Source organism: Monodon monoceros, unplaced genomic scaffold (assembly GCF_005190385.1).
Source record: "Monodon monoceros isolate NGI ecotype Baffin Bay Population unplaced genomic scaffold, NGI_Narwhal_1 Super_Scaffold_16, whole genome shotgun sequence".
Taxonomy (NCBI): Eukaryota; Metazoa; Chordata; class Mammalia; order Artiodactyla; family Monodontidae; genus Monodon; species Monodon monoceros.
Window position 1 is genome coordinate 77710028 of NW_021703772.1, and position 24371 is coordinate 77734398.

At 40.2% G+C, this 24371-nt stretch overlaps 1 protein-coding gene across 3 annotated transcripts in view; it reads right to left on the minus strand.

The window, feature by feature from the left end:
• The window catches only part of FMNL2 (formin like 2), a 304567-nt gene that overhangs the window by 28023 nt on the left and 252173 nt on the right, over positions 1-24371 (minus strand). For all 3 annotated transcript variants that reach the window (XM_029225790.1, XM_029225791.1, XM_029225792.1), the window contains exons 10-12: positions 8164-8238; positions 4290-4400; positions 1565-1714 (exon numbers count right to left, since the gene is read on the minus strand). In XM_029225790.1, coding sequence (XP_029081623.1) covers positions 1565-1714; positions 4290-4400; positions 8164-8238 — 336 coding nt within the window. The remainder of the gene's footprint in view (positions 1-1564; positions 1715-4289; positions 4401-8163; positions 8239-24371) is intronic.

Sequence of the window (24371 nt, forward strand, 5' to 3'; positions counted from 1 at the left end):
TCAGAAAGTGTAGCTCAGAGACCACTAGGGGCCCATCAGAGACCTGCATGTGTTCCCCAAGTTGTTTTCTGAAAATGTTAATATTTATAAGGTGGTGCTGAATACATACTTGTTTCTAAGAGGAATTCATTTACAAGGGATCCTTAATAAAACCCATAAGTCAGCTCCTTAGTGTTTTGACATACACAGTGTGTCTTTCTCCATTTCTGCAGGGGCCAGCGAGCGTAGAGAATAGTAGGTGAGGGAGGAGGTCGAGTCACCTTTCCCTAAGAAAAGGCCATTAGGCAAAAGCTTTTGAAAACTGTTGACCCAGAAAACTTGGTTTTGTTGTTATAAGTCACCAGTTGAAAAAATACTATTGCTTGTTTTGACTCAAACTATCCAAATAATAAAAGTCATTTTGGAGGGGTAGTTCAAATAAACAGGTGGTTACTACAATAGCAGGTTATGTAAGTATGGTCATGCAATGCCAGCTAAGGCTTCAGAGAAAGATGGGGTGAGCCATGAGTGAAAGTTACTTTCCACATAAGGCTCTAAAATTGGGCACCTTCTGATTTCTTACATCTCACTGAGAACAATCACACATAAAGAAAATCAGGGAGGCAAGGTAAAGAGGAAGAGTGGAGATTTATGCTGACCAAGTTCAGAATATAATATAAATATTTTAAGGGAAGAGACAAAAAGAGAAAAAGGAAGAGCCTATAAGTGCTCTCCCTAAGCAGGTACCAACTGAGTCAGCACAGCACTTACAAAGGGAGGGCTTTTGGCAACTTGGCTAAACCACAAGCCATGAAGATGCCCCTTTTCAGACTGATGGGAAAAGAGGAAGGACATTAAGCACAAGTAATACTCTTAACTAAGAAAATGCAGAGAAAAATAAATGGACCGTTCAAAGAGAAAAACCACATCCTTCCAAAAAGAGACAATTCTTTTCACAATCAAGGACACTTTCAATCAGAATTCAGTAAAAGGATGTGGTCCTCACAATGTTTGGGTCTTAAGACACACCATATTCCTGTTCCTTATACTGAGAGGACACTTCTTGCAAGAAGAGGATATATGGGAAAACTTGCTGATTTCCTTGAAAATGCTACCGTTGAGATGAAGCTATTTAGAACTTGAGTACCCATGAGGCAGGAAAGTGAAGACCCGCATCATGAGGACACTAGATCAGCCCGTCCACAGCTGCATGGACACATTTGGTACAAGATGACTCACATTCAGAGGAAGATACTTCTTCACCAAACTGACATATTTTAGTTGCATTTCTCTTCAGGTAATGCCAATCTTCTAACTCTCCTGTGCTTATAACTAAGGTGGCCAGGAAATCTGGATGCAGCAGAAACTGAGCAGTGAACAAAGGCAATGGGTTCCACTTAGTTGTAAGTAACATACCTGCCTTCGTTGAACGAGCCCAGAATGGCTTCTGATTGCTCTCTAGCTCAAGTTGCATCTCATTCCTAGACTCCAAATCCTTTCGTTCACTGCCATAAAAGCTAACATCTGTTCTGCCTTGCACCTAGCTGAAACATTAGCCATTTTTCTTTTTCTGAGAGGTAGTTACATGAGAGATGTTTTCTTCCAGTTCTTCCACCCTCTCCAAAGCTGCATTCTTGGTTTCCGCGTCTTCCAGCAGAGCTCCCACATCAAACACATTGTCCAGGTAAGCCTGAATCTGTACCTGCAGCTTGTCACTCTCAGTATGTTTCAGCTTCTAAAAATCAAAATGCAGGAGAACGTGGTGTTAGCATATCTGTGGAAACACAACATAATTACCCAAGAGCCTACGTGTTTTTGTTTGTTCCTTCCAAGAGAGGTTTTTGTTGGTTGGGTGGTTGGTTGGTTGGTGGTTGTTTTTTTGGCCACGTCACGAGGCATGTGGGATCTTAATTCCCCAACCAGCTATGGAACCCGGGCCCCTTGCATTGGAAGCGTGGAGTCTTAACCACTGGACCACCAGGGAAGTCCCCCAAGAGAGGGTTTTGTATCTCATTCTCCTTCAGAGAACTCTGAGTAACCATCTAAGAGGGTACCATCAGATTACTTTCTGGTGCTTACCGTCTCCCAAATATACACACATTTCCTCCCTAATCCTTCCTGTAGATATATTCCCCATACAGATATATTCCAACCTAAAACATTTTTGATGCAGGTGAAATCAAGATAACAGAAAAATCAAAAGGGAACAACAGTCACAAGTAACATAAAACTTGAGGGGTATCTGTGTGGTAGAGGAGATTAGAGTGGGTGGTATCTTGCTTGGGTAGTGATGGTAGTTCCGGTTGAGGGTGAGGGGTACATAGGAGTCGAGGAAGACACTGATACAGTATATTAGGCTCGGGGATTATTTTAGCACTAGTTCCTAGAACCCACCCCCCATAATTACTTGGCTAAGACACTCCCCCAACATGAGAAGTTCAGGGCTCCCAAAGCACAGATCAGGAACCTTTCCCCCATTCACTGCATTCTAGGGTCAGGCATCCCAAAGGAAGTCAACTAGCTCTAAGGTAAAATTAGAGGTCAAGTAAATCAGTCAATCCTTCTTACAAGTAGCATAAGTCATGTCTTTCCCTGGGGAGCAGATGAGTGGTTAGAATAATATCTGGCACATGGATGATGCCAATAAACATTTACTGAACAAGTCAATGATGACTTACAAGGTTGGGTTTTTGTAAACTAATGAAGCATTTATATATTATATGCTTATGTTATTTTTTTTCTAACCACTTCTATCAAAGTCCGGAACCAACAGGCCAGGAAGTTAGAGAAATACAGAGTCTTGGGAAAAAATTAAAAATTTAAGAGGAATTCTACTCTACAAATAAATTCTCAGGAAAACAGATTTTCTCCTAGGTCTAATCTAGAATTCTACATCTTAGCTGTCTTGAAGAGAGTATGTCCCATCTTAGTTTATGAGTCAGAACCAAAAAAAAATTCTGAACAAGGGCAAAGCCTAGAAAAGAAAATGAAGAAGCAGCTTAGCGGGATTTTTCACAAGATTCACAGTGAGTAACAGGCGCTGATGTTACTACCTGTCATTGTATCCTGGTGCCTGAAATGAGCTCTGTGCAGCCACAACAAAACTGACCCTAAAACCCCATTAGAAATACACCCAACTTTCATTCAAATATTGCTACTCTCAGGACATGTGGAGAAAGAGAAGAGAGGAACCCTGATTTCAAAGCAGGAACAAACTGTTGAATACAATATTCTGTCAAAGATATTAGTCATTCTTTAAATAGGAAAGAAATTCAAACAAACTTTTCAATGGAAATCTTCCATGGCTCCATCTGAGTAGAGTCTTTAGACAACATTAGGCCAGCCTACTCGAGAGCAGCCCAGCTGGTCTGATAAACAAGGCCATGAGCTCAAGAGTAACCAACTCTGCAACTCCACTTCACGATAAACTGAGGGTACCGCCTGTGTAATCCCTGGCTTCACTCGAAAGGGAGATGGGCAGGTGAGCTCTGGAGATGTTCAAGGGAAGTACTTCTATTTTCTTCACTGTTAGAAACAGGCTTGAAATTGAGGTCAACAATTCTTGCCCTATTACCAGTGGCCTTTCAAATTCAAGCGAATCATTCCCTACACAGAAGGGAAAACAAAACTGCCTGAGTCAAAAGACAAGGGCATATCCTGTGCACACACAGCTACTTAAGTCTGTTTATGATTTTCACATCAACTTTGTTTTTTAGGCAAAGAAGTTCAGGGAACTGGCTGAGCACTTCTGTAAGGGAGCAAGAGAAAGAGAAACTTTAGATCCCTCTTCTCTCAAGAACTAAAAGCAGAATTTCTAAAGACACAAACATTTTAAGCAGAATTTAACAGCTACATGAGGAAGTCTCTAGTGTCCACTTCCTCATTATTTTTTGATGCTCCAAGCATTTATTCATTACTCTACAGCAGTATTGGTTTGACTTTCCCAGACCAGATGGAGTCCAAAGAGTAACTAAGAATGCACATTGCCCAACAGCCCGGATGAAGGGTATAGTGAGACTTGACCCAGACAGAGTTCAAAAGCAGAGGAAAGCTGTAGCAAGGCTCTAAGGAAGTTATTTGACTCCAGTACTAAAAGGCTGCTGGCAGAAGACAACGTAAGGCCCTAGGAGGTCTGCAAGAATCCAGCTTCTCTGGTAGATCACATCACTCAGATTGGTTCTTTTAACTAGCACTACAACACCTGACTGCATGGAGCCTTAAGTGTTCTTTGGTCATTATGGAAGTGCATCTTTGAGGGTAGGCAATAAATCAAGTCTCATAATGGAACTAAAGGTTACAGCTATACTTACATCCAAGTATTCATCCAGGCCTAACTTGGTAAATTCATATTGGAGGTGAACTCTGAAATTCATGTCTTCTACTGAATGGACTACAATATTAATAAACTGCATAGAGGCCACCTGAAATGAAATTGTCAACAGGTTAGATGAGCTCCAAACTTGTTTTCTCAGTTTAATCATAGTCACATATTTTCAATTTCACAAATCTAAGCTCACTTACCAATTTCCTTTTCCTTTGTTTCATTGGGTCTTTAAAAATACTTTACAATTTTTAAAAATTCAAAAGTTATAGAGGTACCACAATAAGATACCACTTCATATCCACTAAGATGCTATCATCAAAAAGAAAGATAATAACAAGTGTTGGCAAGGATGTGGAAAAACTGGAACCCTCATCCACTGCTGGTGGGGGTATAAAATAGTGCAGCCACTTTGAAAAGCTTGATAGTTCCTCAAAATGTTATTCAGAGTTACTGTGTGACCCAGCAATCCCACTCCTAGGAATATACCCAAGAGAAATGAAAATATACATATGCATAAAAATTTGTACACAAATGTTCATAGTAGCATTATTCATAATAACCAAAAAGTAAGGGGAAAAACCCCCAATGTCCATGAACTGATGGATTACACAAATGTGATTGCATTCATGTGAAATATCCAGAATGGGAATATCTATAGAGACAGACAGTAGGTTAGCAGTTGCCTAGGACTGGGGGTGGGAAAAATGACCGCTAATAGGTACAGGAATTCTTTGGGGGTGGGGGGAGGAGGCGGCAACAAAATGTTCTAAATTAGATTGCAGTGATGATTGCACAACCCTACAAATACGCTAAAAATACACTGAACTGAGCACTTCAGATGTGTAAGTTGGATGGTATGTTAATTGTATCTCGGTAAAGCTGTTTTTAAAAAGTCTTATAGGCATATAGAACACACTCAGTTATTACCAGTACATCGTAGAAATATGATAATTATTACAACGAAGAACATTTAAATCACCTGTAATCACACCACAAGGTAATCACTTCTAAAATTTTACTGTGGGCCCTGCCATACCAACAGGACAGTAACAGAGCTTCTGACCCATCTTTCCATTTTAAACAATCAACCAGTTTCTATTCCATAAAAGCCCTGGATTTGCTACATTCTCCCCACAACTGCATCAGTGGCTCTGATCTGCCACAGAGAAAACCAGTCCCCAGCTTAGTAAATAACAGAACAGAGTTTAACGTATCTATTTTGTTTTCAATAGGGACAGTCAGTTTATTTACAGTGAAAATATCTCACTAATGCTTTCCCTCTATGGTTACCCAGAGACTTGCAAGGAGGTATGACTGTGGGACCCACATTCACACGTACTCTGAAAACTGCCTCCCTCTTCCTCTCTCCCCCAAACCCCACTTTTTTTTTATCTTGTTTAAACTGTTTTTCTCGAGTTAGATTCTTCTTTGAGTATATGTTATCCATTGGGTATCTGTGGAAGATGTGTAAACTCTCTAGGTTACATGAGAAATCTATCACCATTTACTAAAAAATTACGTCAGTTGCTATGGCTCAATAAACTAAAAAAGATTTTGTCACTTTTTTGTTTTCTTTTGCCCACTAAAAAAACATAAATACATAGAAAGGTCTTGTGCTACATGTGAAGCATTTATATTATGTTTTACATGGAATATGTTGTTAGGGAAGTTGTGCAACTTAATTGCATTCCCAAGACAGTGTATGAAAAGCCTCATTTTCTGGAAAAAACAAATATGGCTAGATTTTGGCATCTTTCCATTTCTCTTCTAAAGCAGGTCTAAGTGATCTATTGAGTGTTATACTATGCCGAAGAGGCAACTATTTGCTAGACGGCACATGACTCGGGCACATATATATACTCGAGCACACATATAGTATATCCATACACTAACAGCCTCTAAATAAGATTCTCCAATGCATGTTCACAGGAATAAATGAACCGACAGGAAATATGCTCTCGTTTGTCAACAGTGCAAGTGTTGTAAAGGGCTTACCATCATTATAATTTCAGTAGAAACTCAAATGGCAGAGAGATCTGGTAGGTATGATAAATGAGTGAAATACAACAGGGAATGGTGTGGACTGTGACAGACTGGAAAGGCTATCTTCAGACTTAAGGAATAGGGACCACTTGGCTCCAGCAGCTGATACTCTACGAACAGGGACCTAGCGTTACCAGAACTTTTTAGTTCTCAGGAAAATCAGAAATCTGTAATTTAAGGCAAATTTTCAAATTTTTTAATGGAAGGACATCACTGTCAGACTAAACTCACAAGCCTGTATGTATGTTGGCTTCAGCCTGGGAGGCTCCAGTTTGCAATGTCAGCTCTAAAGGAACAAATAAGTTCCCCCTATGAAGGCAGAGGAAAGATCCTGGTCAGGTGAGCCAGGGCATGACTTCTTTACATATTTGTCACCAGTGCAAAAGTTAGCCTTAAACTCTCCAAAAAAAATCCCAATAACAAGAACGAAAAAGTCAATGTAAAAGTATTCCTTGTTTCAAATTTATTTTTTACCTTTTGAAAAAGTACCTATACATATGCTTTATGGAACAGAAAAGCTCTATAAAAGATTTCAACCGATACTGATTTGGTAAGGGGCTGAGGACTACAAAGTATATAAAATTTGAGGACCCAGAAAACATTTTTCATATAAAAGGGTTAGAAATCTGCAAAGCTATGTTCCATGTTTTATCATCACTGAAGCAATTCAAATGAAAACTGCCTGGCATCCCAAGCACAGGTTTTAGAAGACTTGACGACAGAAGAACTGAACGGAATATCTGCTCCAGGCTAGAAGGGATCTGGGAAATTAAGCCCAAGTAAAGCATCTCCTGGGTCCAGAAGTTTCCAAGGTCAACTGAATTAGGTCAAAGAAAGCAGACCTGGGTATACTCAAGGGTAATCTGGCTCTGGAAATTCTCTACAGTGGATTCCACCTTCAGTCCAGGATTAAGATCTAGGTACACAGATTCAGAAGTGCTCAAACTCCTTTTGCTTTTTGTACCTGAAGATGACAGTCCTGCCGCTGAATCACACATTTTTGCATGTGATTTACCCTGCTAAGGAGACCTGCAGTATGATCACACCCTCACAGAATTACTAGAGCAGGAAATCAAGGGAGGAAAAAAAAAATCACTGCTATGTATTAATTTGGGGGATATATACCGTCAGTTCTACAAACCAAAGCACTTCAGTCTTTGAGAATACAGTCTGGAGAAAACCACTGGCTGGGGTGTGCAAAAGGCAGAATGGTTAACATTCTTGGTTTCTAATTTAAGGATTCTTATGAGCACTATTGACAGCTAAAGCTGGCTCTTCCAGGCATTTGTGCCAGGTGTTAACTTCCTTTTCCCAAATGCATGGCTTCACCCTTTGCTATAAATACAGTTGACCCTTGAACAACATGGGTTTGAACTGTGTGGGTCCACTCACATGCAAATTTTTTTCAATAGCAAATACTAGGTACTACACGATTCACAGTTGGTTGAGTATGCGGACATGGAACCGTGTAAGCAGACAGCCAACTGTAAGTTAACAGGCGGGTTTTCCACTGTAAGGAAGGTTGGCGCCCCTAACCCCCCGCATTGTTCAAGGGTCAACAAGAGTACTGTAGTCAGTGCTTTTGGCCTTTACTATAGTGTATACATAAAGAATAAAACTGCAGATAAATGCCATAAAGGTAAAATACAGATTAAAAGAGCAAGTCTAAATTGGATCTTCAGCATATTAAACTCAGTTTCCTATCCTTTATAATATATAATACATATGTATGTATAATATATAAATATAAATGGATTTAGGAAATAACTGCTAAAAACTGAGCTTGCTTTATTGAAAGTAGTACTGAAATAACTCACCATAAAATCTATGTTATTGTCCTCATTTCTGAAATGTTCCATCAACTTCTCAAAGCGCTGTTTTTCTCCACAAACCTGAAACACACATTATCAGCATGCATGTGAAATTCCAAACATAAGCACTCCAAAATTAGATGCAGAAATTTTAGCATTAATTATTATTTCCAGAACATCTTTTTTTTTTTTTTTCCTCTCTCGCAGGCTATTTACTTCTCTTCCTATAGTTAACACACAAATAGCAAAGTGAGCCAGGACCAAAGCTCACCCTTGGTTTCTCTTGCATGTTCTCTTGCTATTTTGAAATCCATACCGAATGCGCTCTTTTTTCACTGGTCATCTTTGTTTGTCCCACCAATCCTTTTAGCTGGCATTCAGAATCCCAGAATGTTGTTTATGGTTACAAAGAAAAAAAAAAAAAAAAAAAGACCATCCTTTACCTTTTTACAAAAGTACTTTTGAAACAGACATGCTAAAAGATTTTAATAACTTTGTATTTAAATTATTTGAGAAGCAGATTCAAAATGTTCATATCATGTCTAACCAAATCAAATAATTTTAAGCATAAACTACAACACAAAAACTCTGGGAGGCTATCTAACCCATTCAAGGTGGATACAGAAATTTGCAGTGATCTGTAAAGCAGCACTCCAGAGGCCTGAAATACACACATTCAGCTTGAATTAATGCTTTTGCTGAACAGGTGAAATAAGCAGATAAAATACTGTGAACTCCAGAGCCGCAAGGTATTCTGCTTATACGTGGAATTAAATACATGGAGTTAAGAACACAGAGTCAAAGAAAGATTTGTACCAAATAACGACTCTCTGGAGACTTATGCCCCCAAAAAATCAAAGGATGAACTTTAATTCTTTCAGTGTCCTTGTCTACCTTTTTTGGATCAAAATCCTAAACCCACTGATTGATTCATTCCACCTTCAGAAACTATTCGCCCGGACACCCGTGGGCTCCTTGTTATGTTAGTAAGACACAGTCTCTGGTCTTAACATTTTTTGTGAATTTAATCCAGGTTTCACATGCTTAACGAAATTTTCTGATTCCCTTTGTGGTCTTAGGAATACTCAGGCCAATCCTAAATCCTAAAGATTTCTCCTAAAATGATATTTCATAATGCTATAACGCAGCCATTTAATTCTGTCATGTTAAATTCCATGTGTGTGTGTGTATACACATACAGACACATACATTTTGGTGAAGAGAATGTCCAATGAAGGTAGGAATTTTATGTTTTGTTCCTTACTCTATCCTCAGCATCTAAAACAATGCTTATTAGCATGTTGTAAATTCTCAATATTTGTTGAATTGCACTGAATAGAGGATAAACAATAAATTATGTTAAAATACTCCATTCCATTATGGTTTATCACCGGACATTGAATATAGTTCCCTGCGCTACACAGTAGGACCTTGTTGTTTACCCATCCTATAATAGTTTGCATCTGCTATATTCAATATCCAGTGATAAACCATAATAGAAAAGAATATGAAAAATAATGTGTGTGTGTATATATATAAAAATAACTGAGTCACTTTGCTGTACAGCAGAAACTAACACAACATTGTAAATCAACTATACTTCAAAAAAAAATTTTTTTTAAAGAAAAAAATACTCTTAACAAAAGGGTGAATGACTTACTACTACTCCCCATGATGTTTTAGAGCAAAACAAGAAGCCTCAGACCTCCGTAGACAGGGACTACGAGTCAGTCTTTAGTAGTGGTTCCTGTGCCTTAACCGTGTGCTGGGAATGCTAAGATGCAGCTCCCACCTTTGAAGGACTTCTAGTCTCAAAGCAACTTAATTTTCTCAACAGATTGAGACCACAGTTTACTATATTCTGATGACAAGTTCCCATTTATCTATACCCACCTAAAAAAAAAATAATTATAGAAGATAGGAACAGTGCATGGGCCGGGTCTGGAGGAAGGGAAGGAGGCTCCAGATGGCAGAGTTTAAAGGAAAGCCTTTAAAAGACACGTGTGTCCAATCCCACCCCAGAGAGCCCAATGCAGGAGGCCCAGGTGGAGCTGGGGTGACATGGGCAGGTACATTTGCAAAGCACTACAGGCCATTCTGATGCTCTGCAAAAGCTGAGAACCAGAGATTTAAAGGATGCCATGTTCAGCCCCGGGGCCCACCAGCCCCTCTGGAAAATATGCACAAGTTCCTGGAAAAAAAGGTTTGTTGAATGGTGCACGGAAGTGCAGGACCAGCTCCCTAGACCGTGACATCAGTCACATCTTGTGCCCAAAGGCATACGTGTCTCTAGCCTGCAAAAAAAAAGCCCAATGGGTGAAAACTGGCAAGGCTTGGTATAGAAAAGGTTAGAATTACAACCTAAATTTCCTTTAAGAGAAACCTCAACATAAGAACTTGTTTCCCAGCAGGACAATTTACTTCGATCTGTTTTGGGAGGTGGGTAGTGACAGAAGAAAGGAAGAGAGGTGGCTCTGCGTGTGCGGACAGCTACCAGCTCTCCTGAGAAGCAGGCTGGGATTAATGTTCTGTTGAGCAGCTAGGCACTCACTGAACCAGGAGAGGCAGCGGCCATCAGTGAGCAGTGACGATGAAGACAATTCCTAGGAGGGCAAAGCCTTGCAAATCAAAGAATGTCAGAAACCTGCAAAGTACCCTGGGGAGTCTGGGGCCCTCAATTTATGAATGAGACTGACACCAAGACAGATCAAGTATCTCCAACTTGATGAAACGTCCACACAGAGGTTAGAACCAGGTCCCCAACTGCCAGCCTGATGTTCCGTCCCTCACACAGCCCAGAATGTTCAGATAAACATATTCAAGATGATAGTAAAAGCACTCCTGAATTATCTGAGACACCAACAGAGATGGAAAATGTTATTATTAAAAACCGCAATCAGTGCTCGCTTCGGCAGCACATATACTAAAAACCGCAATCAGGGACTTAACCGGATGGCACAGTGGTTAAGAATCCACCTGCCAATGCAAGGGACACAGGTTCGAGCCCTGGTCCAGGAAGATCCCACATGCCTTGGAGCAACTAAGCCCGTGCACCACAACTACTGAGCCTGTGCTCTAGAGCCCGCGAGCCACAACTACTGATGGCCACGCAGCGCGGGCCCGTGCTCCTCAACAAGAGAAGCCACCGCAATGAGAAGCCCTCGCACCGCAACGAAGGGTGGCCCCTGCTCGCTGCAACTAGAGAAAAGCCCGCACACAGCAACGAAGATCCAACGCAGCCAAAAATAAAAATTAATAAATAAAAATTTTAAAAAAAAACAATCATTCCATCAGGCATGCACTTGATGTCCGTGCACCTGAATCTCCCATGGAACTTCTAAAAATGGACGATTCTTAGGGTCTAAATCAGGACACACTGAATGAGAATCTCCATGGTTAGAACTAGGAATTTGTGCTTTTAAATAAGACTCAGATTTGTTGGACCAGCATTTAGAAACCAATGGCTTATACGATTAATAATTAGACTAGCTGATTTAACCCTCAGCCTTTCTGACTACCAACTGTAAACTGGATAGCTACATCATTAACTCCACAACTCATTCAACTTGCAATTTAACTACACAAAAAAGAAATATAGTTACTATAACTGGGTGTCATAGGAATGCAGCAGGGATTCGTCCACTGTCCCTGCACAGGTACAATGAATAATAAGGTTAACTCCCGAATAATCAGGGATTGTGTCCAGGACATTAAGGAAAGTGGATTTTATATAGCCAAGGAAAGCACATGTGGGCAACAACAAAATTACTCAGATTGTTAATAGAAAGAGATGGCATCAACTCCAGAACAAGCAATATTAGATTAATTTTAAGCTGAGTTAAGATCCCAAAAGTCATAGTACTAGCCTGGTAGACAGGACTGAAATAGACATTAAGAGGAGCCTTGAATATATGCCTTTCTTTAGAAATCCCTCATTCCATCAACAGACAAATGCATGCTGAGAACATGTGCTATGAAACAGAGTATTAAATACCTTTAATCTTTAAAAATAATAGACTTCAATGTCTTCCAATTTACAGCTCCTAGGAACTTGGTGAAAAGGATCCAAATACATAAAACAACACGTTGCCAACATAGATGCCAGCTTGGGGAAACTGTGAAAGATTGACCACTCTCCTCATTCACTATAAGAACTAGAAGGGCCCCTCCTACCAGCTCCACCAAGCCCTTCTCTGTAAAGGTTTAGACTGCTCAATCTCAACTAATGAATTCAGGGTGGTACTTTCTGACACTGTTCTACAGGAACAGCATGGATTCCCAGGGCCCCCTTCATTTCTGCTGGGGGGAAAATAAAAAGGAAGCATATGAACAAGATTCGTATTTGTTTCTATGTTACTTTAGCAATCATTAAACCAGAGTATACTACAATCCCACAGGAAATGGGAAGATGTGTTTGGGGAAGGTTGGTAAAAGTCATGTCCCACATCAAAGGAAAGTTATCCTAGCTCATACAGCTCACATCTGGACCACCCCTGCACACCTGTCTCAAATAAGATCATCATGGCTGAACATGCCTCTTCTCTCCTTTGAAACGGCCTCATTTAGAAACTCTGATGAGGATGAAAGGAACAAGACACTGATCCCGAATGATTTTCCAAATCTACACAATGGCCTTTGGGGGGTGTTCTCAAGGCCTTCATCAAACGTACAGGAGGGCCAGGAGCATGTTTGCACGTATATATTAGTGTACATTATAAACTGCTGCATATAACTTCCATCTGCCAACAAAGACCAGACAATATATGATCTGAAAACTTTCAAGTAAAACAACTGTACTATTGCAATTGCAACCTGTCATTTCTTGACTTTTCTCTTCACTGGTATTTCTCATTCCCCCACTAGCTTTGACATCGGTTTCCTATATCAGTAACAAACTCCTATATCACTGGAGTAGGGAGTGAATTTAAGAGACACAGCCATAGAAGGCTGAGCAGAGACTGGAGAGAAGCCTACTGCATCAGGAATTAGACTTCCACAGCCAGGGCCACCAGAAATAAAGTCAACAAGGCAGAAAGAAGTATATGCTTTGTAAAAGCATATATTCTACTGTAAACTTAAGAGGCACCTTCATGTATAAATCATTTATAAATCAGTCTCATGTGAATAAATTCACTGACCCTAATTAACAGTATGTCAAGTGAAAACACTCAGGCAGGGATCAATCCTGGACCACTTGTCTGCAAACACAGGCACCCATCTACCCATCCCTGTGGGGTCCTGCCTAACACATCCAGCCCTCTTTGCACCTTTAAGCTCTAACACTGGTGGGGTTGACGGGATATGAGGGCAGAAATGAGTCTATGTGGAGTATTAAACAGGGGCATAAAACCTAGGTTACAAGTCACAGTACCACCATTACCGCACTGTGCGCTTGGGCAATTCCGTGAACTTCCCTGGTTTTCACATCCATTGATTTGAGACCCTTAGATTACACTGTTCGTTGTGAAATCCTTTTCTAGGAAGCTGTAAGGGTTACAGAGGAGAGTGTTGGGGGTTCCAAGGATGGGGGCGCACCAGGGATGGGGGTCCTGGCAGGGGCAGGAAAAGCACAAATAAAGTTCTTGAGACTTCTATCTTCATTCATCCAACTCTGCATTATTATATTGAGTTGCCTGGTAAGATTTCTTCTGGGGGACAAAAAAGATTCATTGAATGTTTTCATTGCTAATAAAAGTTTGAAAAAAATTCTCTCAGTATCTTGAAGCTCTAAAATTCTAATCTAGTCATGGCAATATAACATGATATTCCCAAGCAGACTGGCCTGGAAGCTCTACACAAAGCAAATTTAGAGAGATGCACTCGGCTCTGCAGGCCCTGAGTACCAAGCTTGAAGGGCAAAGCCCTATCTCACGGCATCTTGGCTCTCTCTGCTGGATAAATCCTGCCCTGCCCAGATAAAACGGGCCACACCCAAGGCAAGCAAGATACATTTTCACTTCAAGGAGAGCTGAAGCAAAAGCACAGCTCCTGCGAAAAAACAACTCAACCCTGTTCTCCAACATCTGTGAAAGATATTTCTGACCAGCGTCCCAAACCATTTGGATAAACCGGAGGCTCTGGAATGCAAAAGAGGCAGTGGCTTAAAGCGTCTCTAAAGGTGGGCAGAGCTTAGGGGATGATTTCCCTAAAGGCTAGCAGCGGAGAAAAGATGGTTTTACAAAAGCCTTGTAATAAAGAGTATTATCTTGCTAGCCAGATGTTGAAATGAACAACAGACTGCCGTCCTTCAGCCATCTCTCCTTCCCCTTCAAGGTTAGTGACTGTCTTTGGCTCCCCCAGCAACAGCTCCCAGGGTACAGCACAAAGTCTGCAGCCAGACTGAGGCCTGACTTACAAGGTGGCCATAAAATATGCTTCAGGGTTACTCACATAAAAATTAAAGGGCCCTCGCTTAAGTGTTTCCTTCTTGCCCTGTTGGCGCCTGCCTCAGTACTTTCTTTTTCTCTTCTCACAATAGGCACCTATGATCTGCAGGGCTCCCTTCGGGAAGGCCCCGTTTTAAAGGCACCGTCTATTATGACTGATTAGACTACCCCTCTCAGGGCCTGCCAGGGAACAAAAGTTCCGTTTTCTTTTTGGGGCCACATGAAATAAACAGTTATTGCGCCGTTAGTCCTAGGCGAAAGCATCTTTTACCTTCTATCAAGAGGACCAGCAGTCTATGGATTACTGACGCCATGGTGGCTCAACAAAACCACTTTTCTGGGGTGTTCTGTGGTTGTCGGGGTCTATTATCGTTTCCCCTGAGGTGACCAGACATTTCAACCTCAGACACTGGGTGGCTGCCGTGACAGAGGCCGACCACGCCAACCTGTTGCTGGCTCTCCCGTCTCCTTGGGATTTAAAAGCGGAAACGTTCATCAGATGGAAGCATTCTGAAACAAAACAACCTGATCTCACTCCACTGAAATAAAAACTAGCGAAAGCTAAACAACAATGTATTCTACAATGGATCCTGCCTCCTCCCTCATAAATTAATAAAACGTTTGTAACCATCTTGGGCTGGCAGACATCTGATTATGAACCAGAGGCTTTGTCCACATAATGCTAAACACCCTCATGAAAACTTCAGTTACTTTTCCAGATGTTTCCAAATATCCAGATGTTTGGCATCAGGTACACAAAGCATCCCGATGACTGTTTTACTTCCCATGCATATATTTTGCTGTACTGAATAAAGAATCCTGACATAGAAGCAAAGGGCTAGTAAAATCCCCAGAGGATAACTTGTTGACACACCACACCTTAAATGAGAGATGCATTTTTATCACTCCCCTTAAAAAAAGATGGTCTTCATTAAATTCTAGAGAGTAAGGCTCCACAATACAATTCGTCATCAGTGACCTCTTTCGGAAATACTCCTAATGGTGGACTCGAATCTCTCTGGCTCCACTGCAAGACTCACATCTCTTGGTCATCAGTAAGGATACAGATTCTTACAAGGCTTCTATTCCTACAGGAAGGCCAAAGTACCTTCTAGTTCTTCAAAAAAGGCCGTTTTTTTAAATTGGTAAATGATGAAGGCCTTCAGTCATCTCTGGGACAACTTGCCAGTCAGATCCCTCAACAGTAGAAAAAGTCCTATTTAACACTGCTTTATTACATTCATTTTTTCCTCTCCGCTTTGCCCTTTGAACACATACTCAATTTGGTCTAGCAAGGCAAGGGAGGGGACACAACGACACATTTCTAGTGGTCATCACGTGTTCACTAAACCACAGCAACAGCACATGGTAGGAGCTGTGTAAATCCTGTGGCATTCCCACCACAGACCTTGGGACCTGCTCAGGAGGAAAACGTCAACCCATGCTCTCTCCTCTTGCATGAATCACGACAAATCAAATTAAATCAAACAAAGATGTGCTAAGAATTCAGCGCCCTTGAAGATAAGGACTCTTTGTTTGCTAGATCAAAGACCTCAGCCCACAAAGAGGCAAATGCCTGAAGTTTGTCCACTGCTCCCTCCTAACTCGCATTTCACATCCCTTTTACTTTCTTCTGTGCTCTGCCCCAATTCTGGGTCTTCATCAGGAGGAACCTGCTCTTAGCTTCCTGTAACCACCTCCAGCCGGCCCAAGGTGACAGCAGACAACAGACTGGGGCAGCAGTTCTTAAAGTGGGCTGTTTGAACCCTGAGGGCCCCTGCCACCCCATGACGGGGTCTGTGAGATCAAAACTATTTTTATAATAATACTAAGATGCTACTTGCCTTTTTCACAGAGTTAACATTTGCACTGGGGGTGCAAAAGCAATGGGAGGTGAATAAAACTACTGGTGCCTTAAAACAAATCAAGGCAGTAGCACCAAATTATATCAGTAATCACTGTATTCATCACAGCCATGCATTCTCAGTTATTGTTTATTTTTTAATTTTTAAAATTAAAAAAAATTTTTTTTAATATTTTAGCCACACCGCTCATCATGTGGGATCTTAGTTCCCTGACCAGGGTTCAAACCAGCATCCCCTCCATTGGAAGCACAGAGTCTTAACCACTGGAACACCAGGGAAGTCCCTCAGTTGTTTTTTTTAAAAAGCCAGTTTCACTTAAGAATACCCTTGATAATGCAATAAAAAGCATTAATTACATTAAATCACAACCCCTGAAAACACACCTTTTTAATATTCTATATGAGGAAATGAGATCCCTGCATAAAGCACTTTTGCTGCATATAAACACATGGTTGTCTTGAGGGAACGCACTTCTGTAATTATTCTAGTTGCAAGATTAACTAGCCACTTTTTCATTTTTGTTTGAAAGAATGACTATTTAGACTCATATACCTGGCTGTTATTTTCTTCAAAACTCAATTAAATGAACGTTCTACTTTAAAGGAAACAATTGACATATTTGTTTCCAATGATAAAAATTAAGTTTTCAAGAAAAATTGAGAATTTGAAAACTTGTATCCACCATGAGCTTAACACAGCTTCCTAATGTTTAAAGACTTTTCTGATAGGATTGGTGGCAATAATAACGAATGTGATTTTTAAAACTACTGCATTATAAAATGCATCAATATTTAGATGATCTGGATAATTCAGAGAATTGCTATTTTCCAAATGACCATTGCATGTTGTTACAAAATTATGCATACATTCAACAAAGTGGAAGATAAGCAAATAAATTTTAATGTAAGAGAGTGTAAGAAGTTCATTAATATGGTTTCAGATTCTACTTTGCAACTCACTTTTAAGAAACTACTACTTATCCAATGTTTGTATAGTATAGTATCAAAAATGAATATCCACTATTATCTGAAAATGCTTCAAAATAATTCCTTCTCCATCTGCACATTTTCATGGGGCTGGATTTCCTTTGACTACTTCAACCAAAACAACACAAGTGACTAAATGCAGAAGCAGACATGAGCATGTAGCTACCTTCTATTAAGCCAGACTCTAAAAGATGTATAAAAATATAAAATAATGCCACTATTATAGACTGAATTGTGTCTCCACAAAATTCATGTTAAAGCCCTAACCCTCAATTCAACTCTATTTGGAAATAGGGCTTTTAGGAGGTAAGTAAGGTTAAATGAGGTCATAAGGGTGGGGCCCTAATCCGATGGGATAGGTGGCCTTATAAGAAGAGGAAGAGAGATCTCTCTTTACACAGACACACCTAGAAAAGGCCATCTAAGCACAAAGACAAAAGGTGACCATCTGAAAGCCAGGAAGACTGCCATGCTGGCATGGGGACTTTCCTCTATAACTGTCAGGAAATAAATCTGTTGTTTAAGCCATCCAGTGCACGGTATTTTGTTATGGAAGCCTGAGATGACTAAGACAACCACTGTTCTCACTGATTACTGGTTTCTTTTTTTAAGTTTTAGAGAGCAGGTGTTTTTTTTAATAGAAAAAGTTAACACATAATGAGTTTATTGTTATTTTAAATGAAATTAAAAGTTTATCAAAATTTTATTTTAATTTCTAATATAGTAAATACCAATGCATAACTTACATTAACAAAAACTTTTGGGGGTCTTCAGTAATTTGTAAGGATGTAAAAAGGAGTCCTGAGGCGAAAAGTGTGACAACTACTGGACTAGAGAAACAGCCTCTTTATTTCTACAAAGACAATAAATTCTTTTTTTTTTAATTTTTTAATTTTATTTTTTTATATAGCAGGTTCGTATTAGTCATCAATTTTTTTTTTTTTTCGGTACGCGGGCCTCTCACTGTTGTGGCCTCTCCCCTTGCGGAGCACAGGCTCCAGATGCGCAGGCTCAGCGGCCATGGCTCACAGGCCCAGCCGCTCCGCGGCATGTGGGATCTTCCCAGACTGGGGCACGAACCCATGTCCCCTGCATCGGCAGGCAGACTCTCTACCACTGCGCCACCAGGGAAGCCCTAGTCATCAATTTTATACACATCAGTGTATACATCTCAATCCCAATTGCCCAATTCATCCCACCACCACCCCCACCCCACCGTGGCTTTCCCCTCTTGGTGTCCATACGTTTGTTCTCTACATCTGTGGCTCAATTTCTGCCCTGCAAACTGGTTCATCTGTACCATTTTTCTGGGTTCCACATATATGCGTTAATATACGATATTTGTTTTTCTCTTTCTGACTTACTTCACTCTGTATGACAGTCTCTAGATCCATCCATATCTCAACAAATGACCCAATTTTGTTCCTTTTTATGGCTGAGTAATATTCCATTGTATATATGTACCACATCTTCTTTATCCAGTCGTCTGCCAATGGGCATTTAGGTTGCTTCCATGACCTGGCTATTGTAAATAGTGCTGCAATGAACATTAGGGTGCATGTGCCTTTTTGAAATATGGTTTTCTCTGGGTATATGTCCAGTAGTGGGATTGCTGGATATTATGGTAATTCTATTTTTAGCTTTTTAAGGAACCTCCATACTGTTCTCCATAGTGGCTGTATCAATTTACATTCCCAACAGTGCAAGGGGGTTCCCTTTTCTCCACACCCTCTCCAGCATTTGTTGTTTGTAGATTTTCTGACGATGCCCATTCTAACTGGTGTGAGGTGATACCTCATTGTAGTTTTCATTTGCATTTCTCTAATAATTAGTGATGTTGAGCAGCTTTTCATGTGCTTCTTGGCCATCTGTATGTCTTCTTTGGAGAAATGAAAGACAATAAATTCTTAAAATCTAAAACTTGAAGAAGCAAACAAATGGATTTCTAATAGTAAAATGTCTTGCAAGATTGTTGGGAGTCAACCACACTATATAAAGAACAACTCATCTGCCATCTCTCCATGAAGAGGAAGTCACACTATTCAGAGACAGGATAGGTTTCTCTATACAGAAAAGGCTCTTCATCAGTTTACAAGGTAGGAAAAAAGAAAAAAGACTTTCCTTCAGTTCTTACATTTAACAAGGCAAGGTGCAATCTCTGGCATTTACCAGGCTGGACTGCAGCAATCCCTAACTGTTCTCTGGTTGTCTCTGGGATGTGTCCACCTCTGTCACATGGAGGCTCATTACAAGGCTAGATATTTTTTCCCCCAAAGCCAAGTAAATGTTAGATTTCAAGCAAGAATATGAGAGAAATACAGAAACAGTTTTCTCCCACATGGTCTATAGGACATGCATTCCCCAAGTTCAGGGAGAATCAGACTCAGTGTATCCACCCAAATAAACAAATTTGTCCTGGAACACCTGACATGCTATAACATCAAACAATCAAGAACAAACATGCAAGGAACCAATAGATGATTATCTTTTACCAAAGCACTAACCATGCCCTTGCTACCTACCACATAGAATATACTCTTCCCTAGTTTTATACCTATTCCTGGAAAATACTTCAACATGGAAAATTCAACATTGTTTTTAGTAGTATACCAGCGAATCTGGGCCACCATATGTGTTGCTGGCATGAGTACTGGGGAAGGAACCGTTATTTTCCACGGCTAAAACCAAACTGCTGAAGCTATAGCTATAGCTCAGTGTTACTGTGATTGGTCATTTCCACTCTGCAGTGACACAGAGCTGAGGGGGAAACTCTGTCCGAGAGCTCAACTTCATGCTCATATATAACATGAAAGAGTTGGGAAGGAGCCACATGCACCACTGTGGCTATGGACCTACCGTGAGCAGGTGCTGAAGAGCCGAAACAATGACTCAAAAGCCCAGCCTTTGAAACACTGCCCAAGCCAGGATGCTTTCACAGACTAGACCTTCCTAGGGGCAGGTACCCACAGTGTGCCCAGCACATGCAGCTCACTTCCTGGTTAGGGAAGCAGCAAACTCCTTTGACTATGGGTTTAGAGGCTAATGCAGCCATTTCCAGGCAGTTATAAAAGGGAACTGGGGACTAAAATCACAGTGTAGCCTAAAACCACAGTGATCTACTTCTATCCAAAGCTTGTTACTATCTTACCAAATGGCCTTGCACACGTTACTTTTTGTTCGTGTTCATAAATTTTTGTACCTGTCATTTTATTATCTAGGTACCTTGCTTTTATATCTGTAGTCAAAGAAGCGCTTTATCTTTCTCAGCTGGAATGCTTTGAATATACATATTACATAGGCACATGTAGGCAAAATTTTACATAAAATCATAAAACTGTAGAATTGGAAGGGATATAGAAGTCATTTGACTAACTTGCCACCTAAAGCAAGAACTTGCACCACAAGATACCAGACCCACCAGGTATCCTCTTCTCCTCTTGACTACCTCTGTGTTGTGTGCTTCATAAAGCACAAAGGCTCTTCTGAGCATCCTTCTAGCTCATTCTAGCCTGGTGCCCTTTGGAGTTCAACTCCTTAGTACAATCCTATTCTCTACTTGGAAAAAACACACACAATTCCCAGTCACCTCTGTTTAAGCCTGTTCTCTCATTCATTATCTTCAGTTCAGAACTAAGAATCTGACCTTGGAATTTTTAATATCACTAAAAAAAAAAGTAACTTAATAAAAAATCAAACAATTTTCTTCACCTGAAAAAAAATTCCCAGATCTTATTTGTTCATTGTGGCTGTGCTTCCTTCTTCTTAATTAAATGTATGCTGTTTGAATAGATTCTTGCTCTCCAATTATGTCCATCCCCATATTCAGTGGATCACTCTGTCTCTTGTTGACTTTTCTTCAATTTTATGGTTTCATACCCATTGTCATGGCCACAAATTTGGTCCAGGGCCCAGTCGTTTAATGCCTGAACTGCCTATCTTCCAATCTCCAGCATCTCTCTGCTCTGTTTTTTATGCATATATGATAATTTTTAAGATTTATCAGAATTACATTTCCACAGAATCAAATGGAGTAGATATAAAAGCACTTTATAAACTGTAAAGTACTACAAGTATTAGTTGCTTCCCTTATCATTTTTCTTTTCCCTCCTACTTTTATCTGTCATCCATTTGAGATTCTTTTTTTTTTTTTTTTTAAATCACAGTGAAGGGACTTCCCTGGCGATCCAGTGGTTAAGACTCTGCACTCCCAATGCAGGGGGCACGGGTTCAATCCCTGGTCAGGGAACTAGGATGCTGCATGCCACACAGCATGGTCAAAATAAATAAATAAATCACAGTGAAGATTTTCTGAATCTCTACTCTTCATCAGAACCTTAATCGTACTTGCCTCCTGTCGTGCTTTATTTTGTAACATGGGCCCCAGTCAAATATTTTTTCTTGTCGCTAGCACATTTATTTTGACATATACTGCCCCTAGGACGGACTTCATGCCCATCTCTTCCTCTGTTCCCAGAGTCACCTCCACCAACCAAATCAAGTCTCTTCCTTTGTAACGGTGCTCAAGACCGATCCTCTCTCTTTGGGCCCCATACAAACAGCCCAGTTTGTCCTGGCTTTTACTAATAACTTCAAACACTCCAATAATCTACCCAGTCAGTAACGTTTTGTTTGCCTTTTAGTAGAAGATCGAGGGTGTGTATCAACTTGTGTAGAAGGTGTTTGATAAGTAACAATATGTTATGTAACACTGACTCCAAGTACGGAGCCTTGGAGATCAATGGATCTGGGTAAAAACTCCAAACCTGCCAGTTATTAAAGTATGACAGTAGGCCTATTTACTCTGAACCTCTCTTTCCTTATTCCTACTTCATAGGGTAGAGCTTATAATTAAAGTAATATATGCTAGCCTGTCGGCACTCAGCAAACAATAAATGGTAGCCTTACTCTTTCTATATATGCATATGCCTTTTTAATACATTCATCAAATATGCTAGCTAATGTTTATAATGTGGAATAAAATGCAACAGTTTCATGAACGCTGCTCGTGTTTTCTTTCTGAAGATGATTGTTTGCTAGTTTAAAAGAAACTAAACAAAACCTTTCTGTATTGACTATGGAGCCCAAATAAATAAAAAATATGCTTATGTTTTACAAGTATTTAAATTTCAAATGAAATTTGAACTTGACTCATACAGGGAATCAAGCTCAATAAGCATATTCATTGGCAAAAGCAACTAAAACTTTAGCTTAAATTATAATAGGGAATAAAAATACACATAAACACGATTCTAAAAGTTTTGAATTGTTGTTAACTTTAGCACACATTTGGTCCTTAACTAAATACCTATTAAAGTCAGTCCTGTCTTTTTCAAGGCAATGGTAGTTTTGTGGGACAAAAATCATGCCTTTTATTTTCTGTCAAACTCTCCTGATCTTATAACAGTGCTTTTCTCCTGGTAACAAATATATTTGCTCAACAACTCCCTAGAACTTCCAAAGAATTCTGGCTTTATTAGTTCTGAAAAGAAGTGGTAATGATCAGTGCCTTTATTTTTGGAGAGATGTTACACAAAAGATAACTGAACATCTTTAGAAAGTACAAGAAAGCAAGTCAAATGAAATGTTCCTGGAAGGGAAAATCTCACCCTGCACAATAGGAACATTTAGCCACACTAGGCAAAGTGTTACTTCCCAAACAATACAAGCAACAGAAATAAACACACATACAAATTAGAAGCAACACTGCCACTCCAAACCCTTTCACTGGTTTCCCTTTAGGGCATTACTACGCATAAATACATCTTTCTACTGTCACTCATAATACATGTACATACATATATATACATATATACATATACGTACATATGATATACATATGATTTGTCTTATCATTTCCCTAGTTAACATATCTAGCACAAGCACTTTCATAACTATTTTAACAGCTCTATTTGAAACTAGAAGCTTATTTAGTAAGATGGTGGATGTGGTCCTGTGCCTTGGCTTAGTCACTGCTTAGACTGGGCTTAATAACAACTGAAATAACCTGCAACAATATAATAATAACCTATAACCTACTGACATTTAAAAACAATTCTTTCTATTTCCACTTATTTAAAATGACTTAGAAAACAGCTAGAACAAATGTAGAATACTAAAGTATACTTAAGTCCCAAGATACAGACTTAAAAAACATATATCCTTACTATGCAAGTCAGGGTGGAGTGAGGGAGACAGAGAATAAGGAGGCAGTTCTTTCTCACTGAAAAAGAAACCAAGGTAATCCTACAGTTAAAGATCCTTTAGCCTTACTCTGCAGAAATAAAATGCCAGAATGGCAAAAATATCCTGACCGGGAACTGAAACTCTCATTCCAGTGGTTTCTGGTGATGATATTACCAAAGCTAGAAGAGTTTTGACCCCAATTCTCATACCAACTCACAGCAGAGTGCTTTATACCATCCTTATGTACTCACAACCAGAGCATCACCTAAGTGTCAAAGAAACACCTCCCAAGGGAAAGCCCCACGTGGAGGGCCCTGTGCCAGCCTCTGCTTCAGGTTCTCTGAGGCCTTAGAGTAACACACAGCTCTCGCTGCCTTCTCTCTAGGTCTTTCGTTGCTATCGTCCTAGAATATGATATCAGGGCACATAGGCCTACTGTTTTACAGTTGGCAGAGGGCACAGGTTTTAGAAATGGCATTTTTACATTAATAAAAACAAGGAGGTAACACCCTGTTTAAAAAAAAAAGAGTGGCTGCTACAAATGAAATGGAAGAGGAAGCTCCCTCTTGTGCAAAACTGCACTCAGGCTTGTGGAGAGAGAAGAGGGCCTAATTAAAATCAGACTGAGGGGCTTCCCTGGGGGCAGAGTGACTGAGAATCCGCCTGCCAATGCAGGGGATACGGGTTCGAGCCCTGGTCCGGGAAGATCCCACATGCCGCGGAGCAACTAAGCCCCTGCACCACAACTACTGGGCCTGCGCTCTAGAGCCTGCGAGCCACAACTACTGAAACCT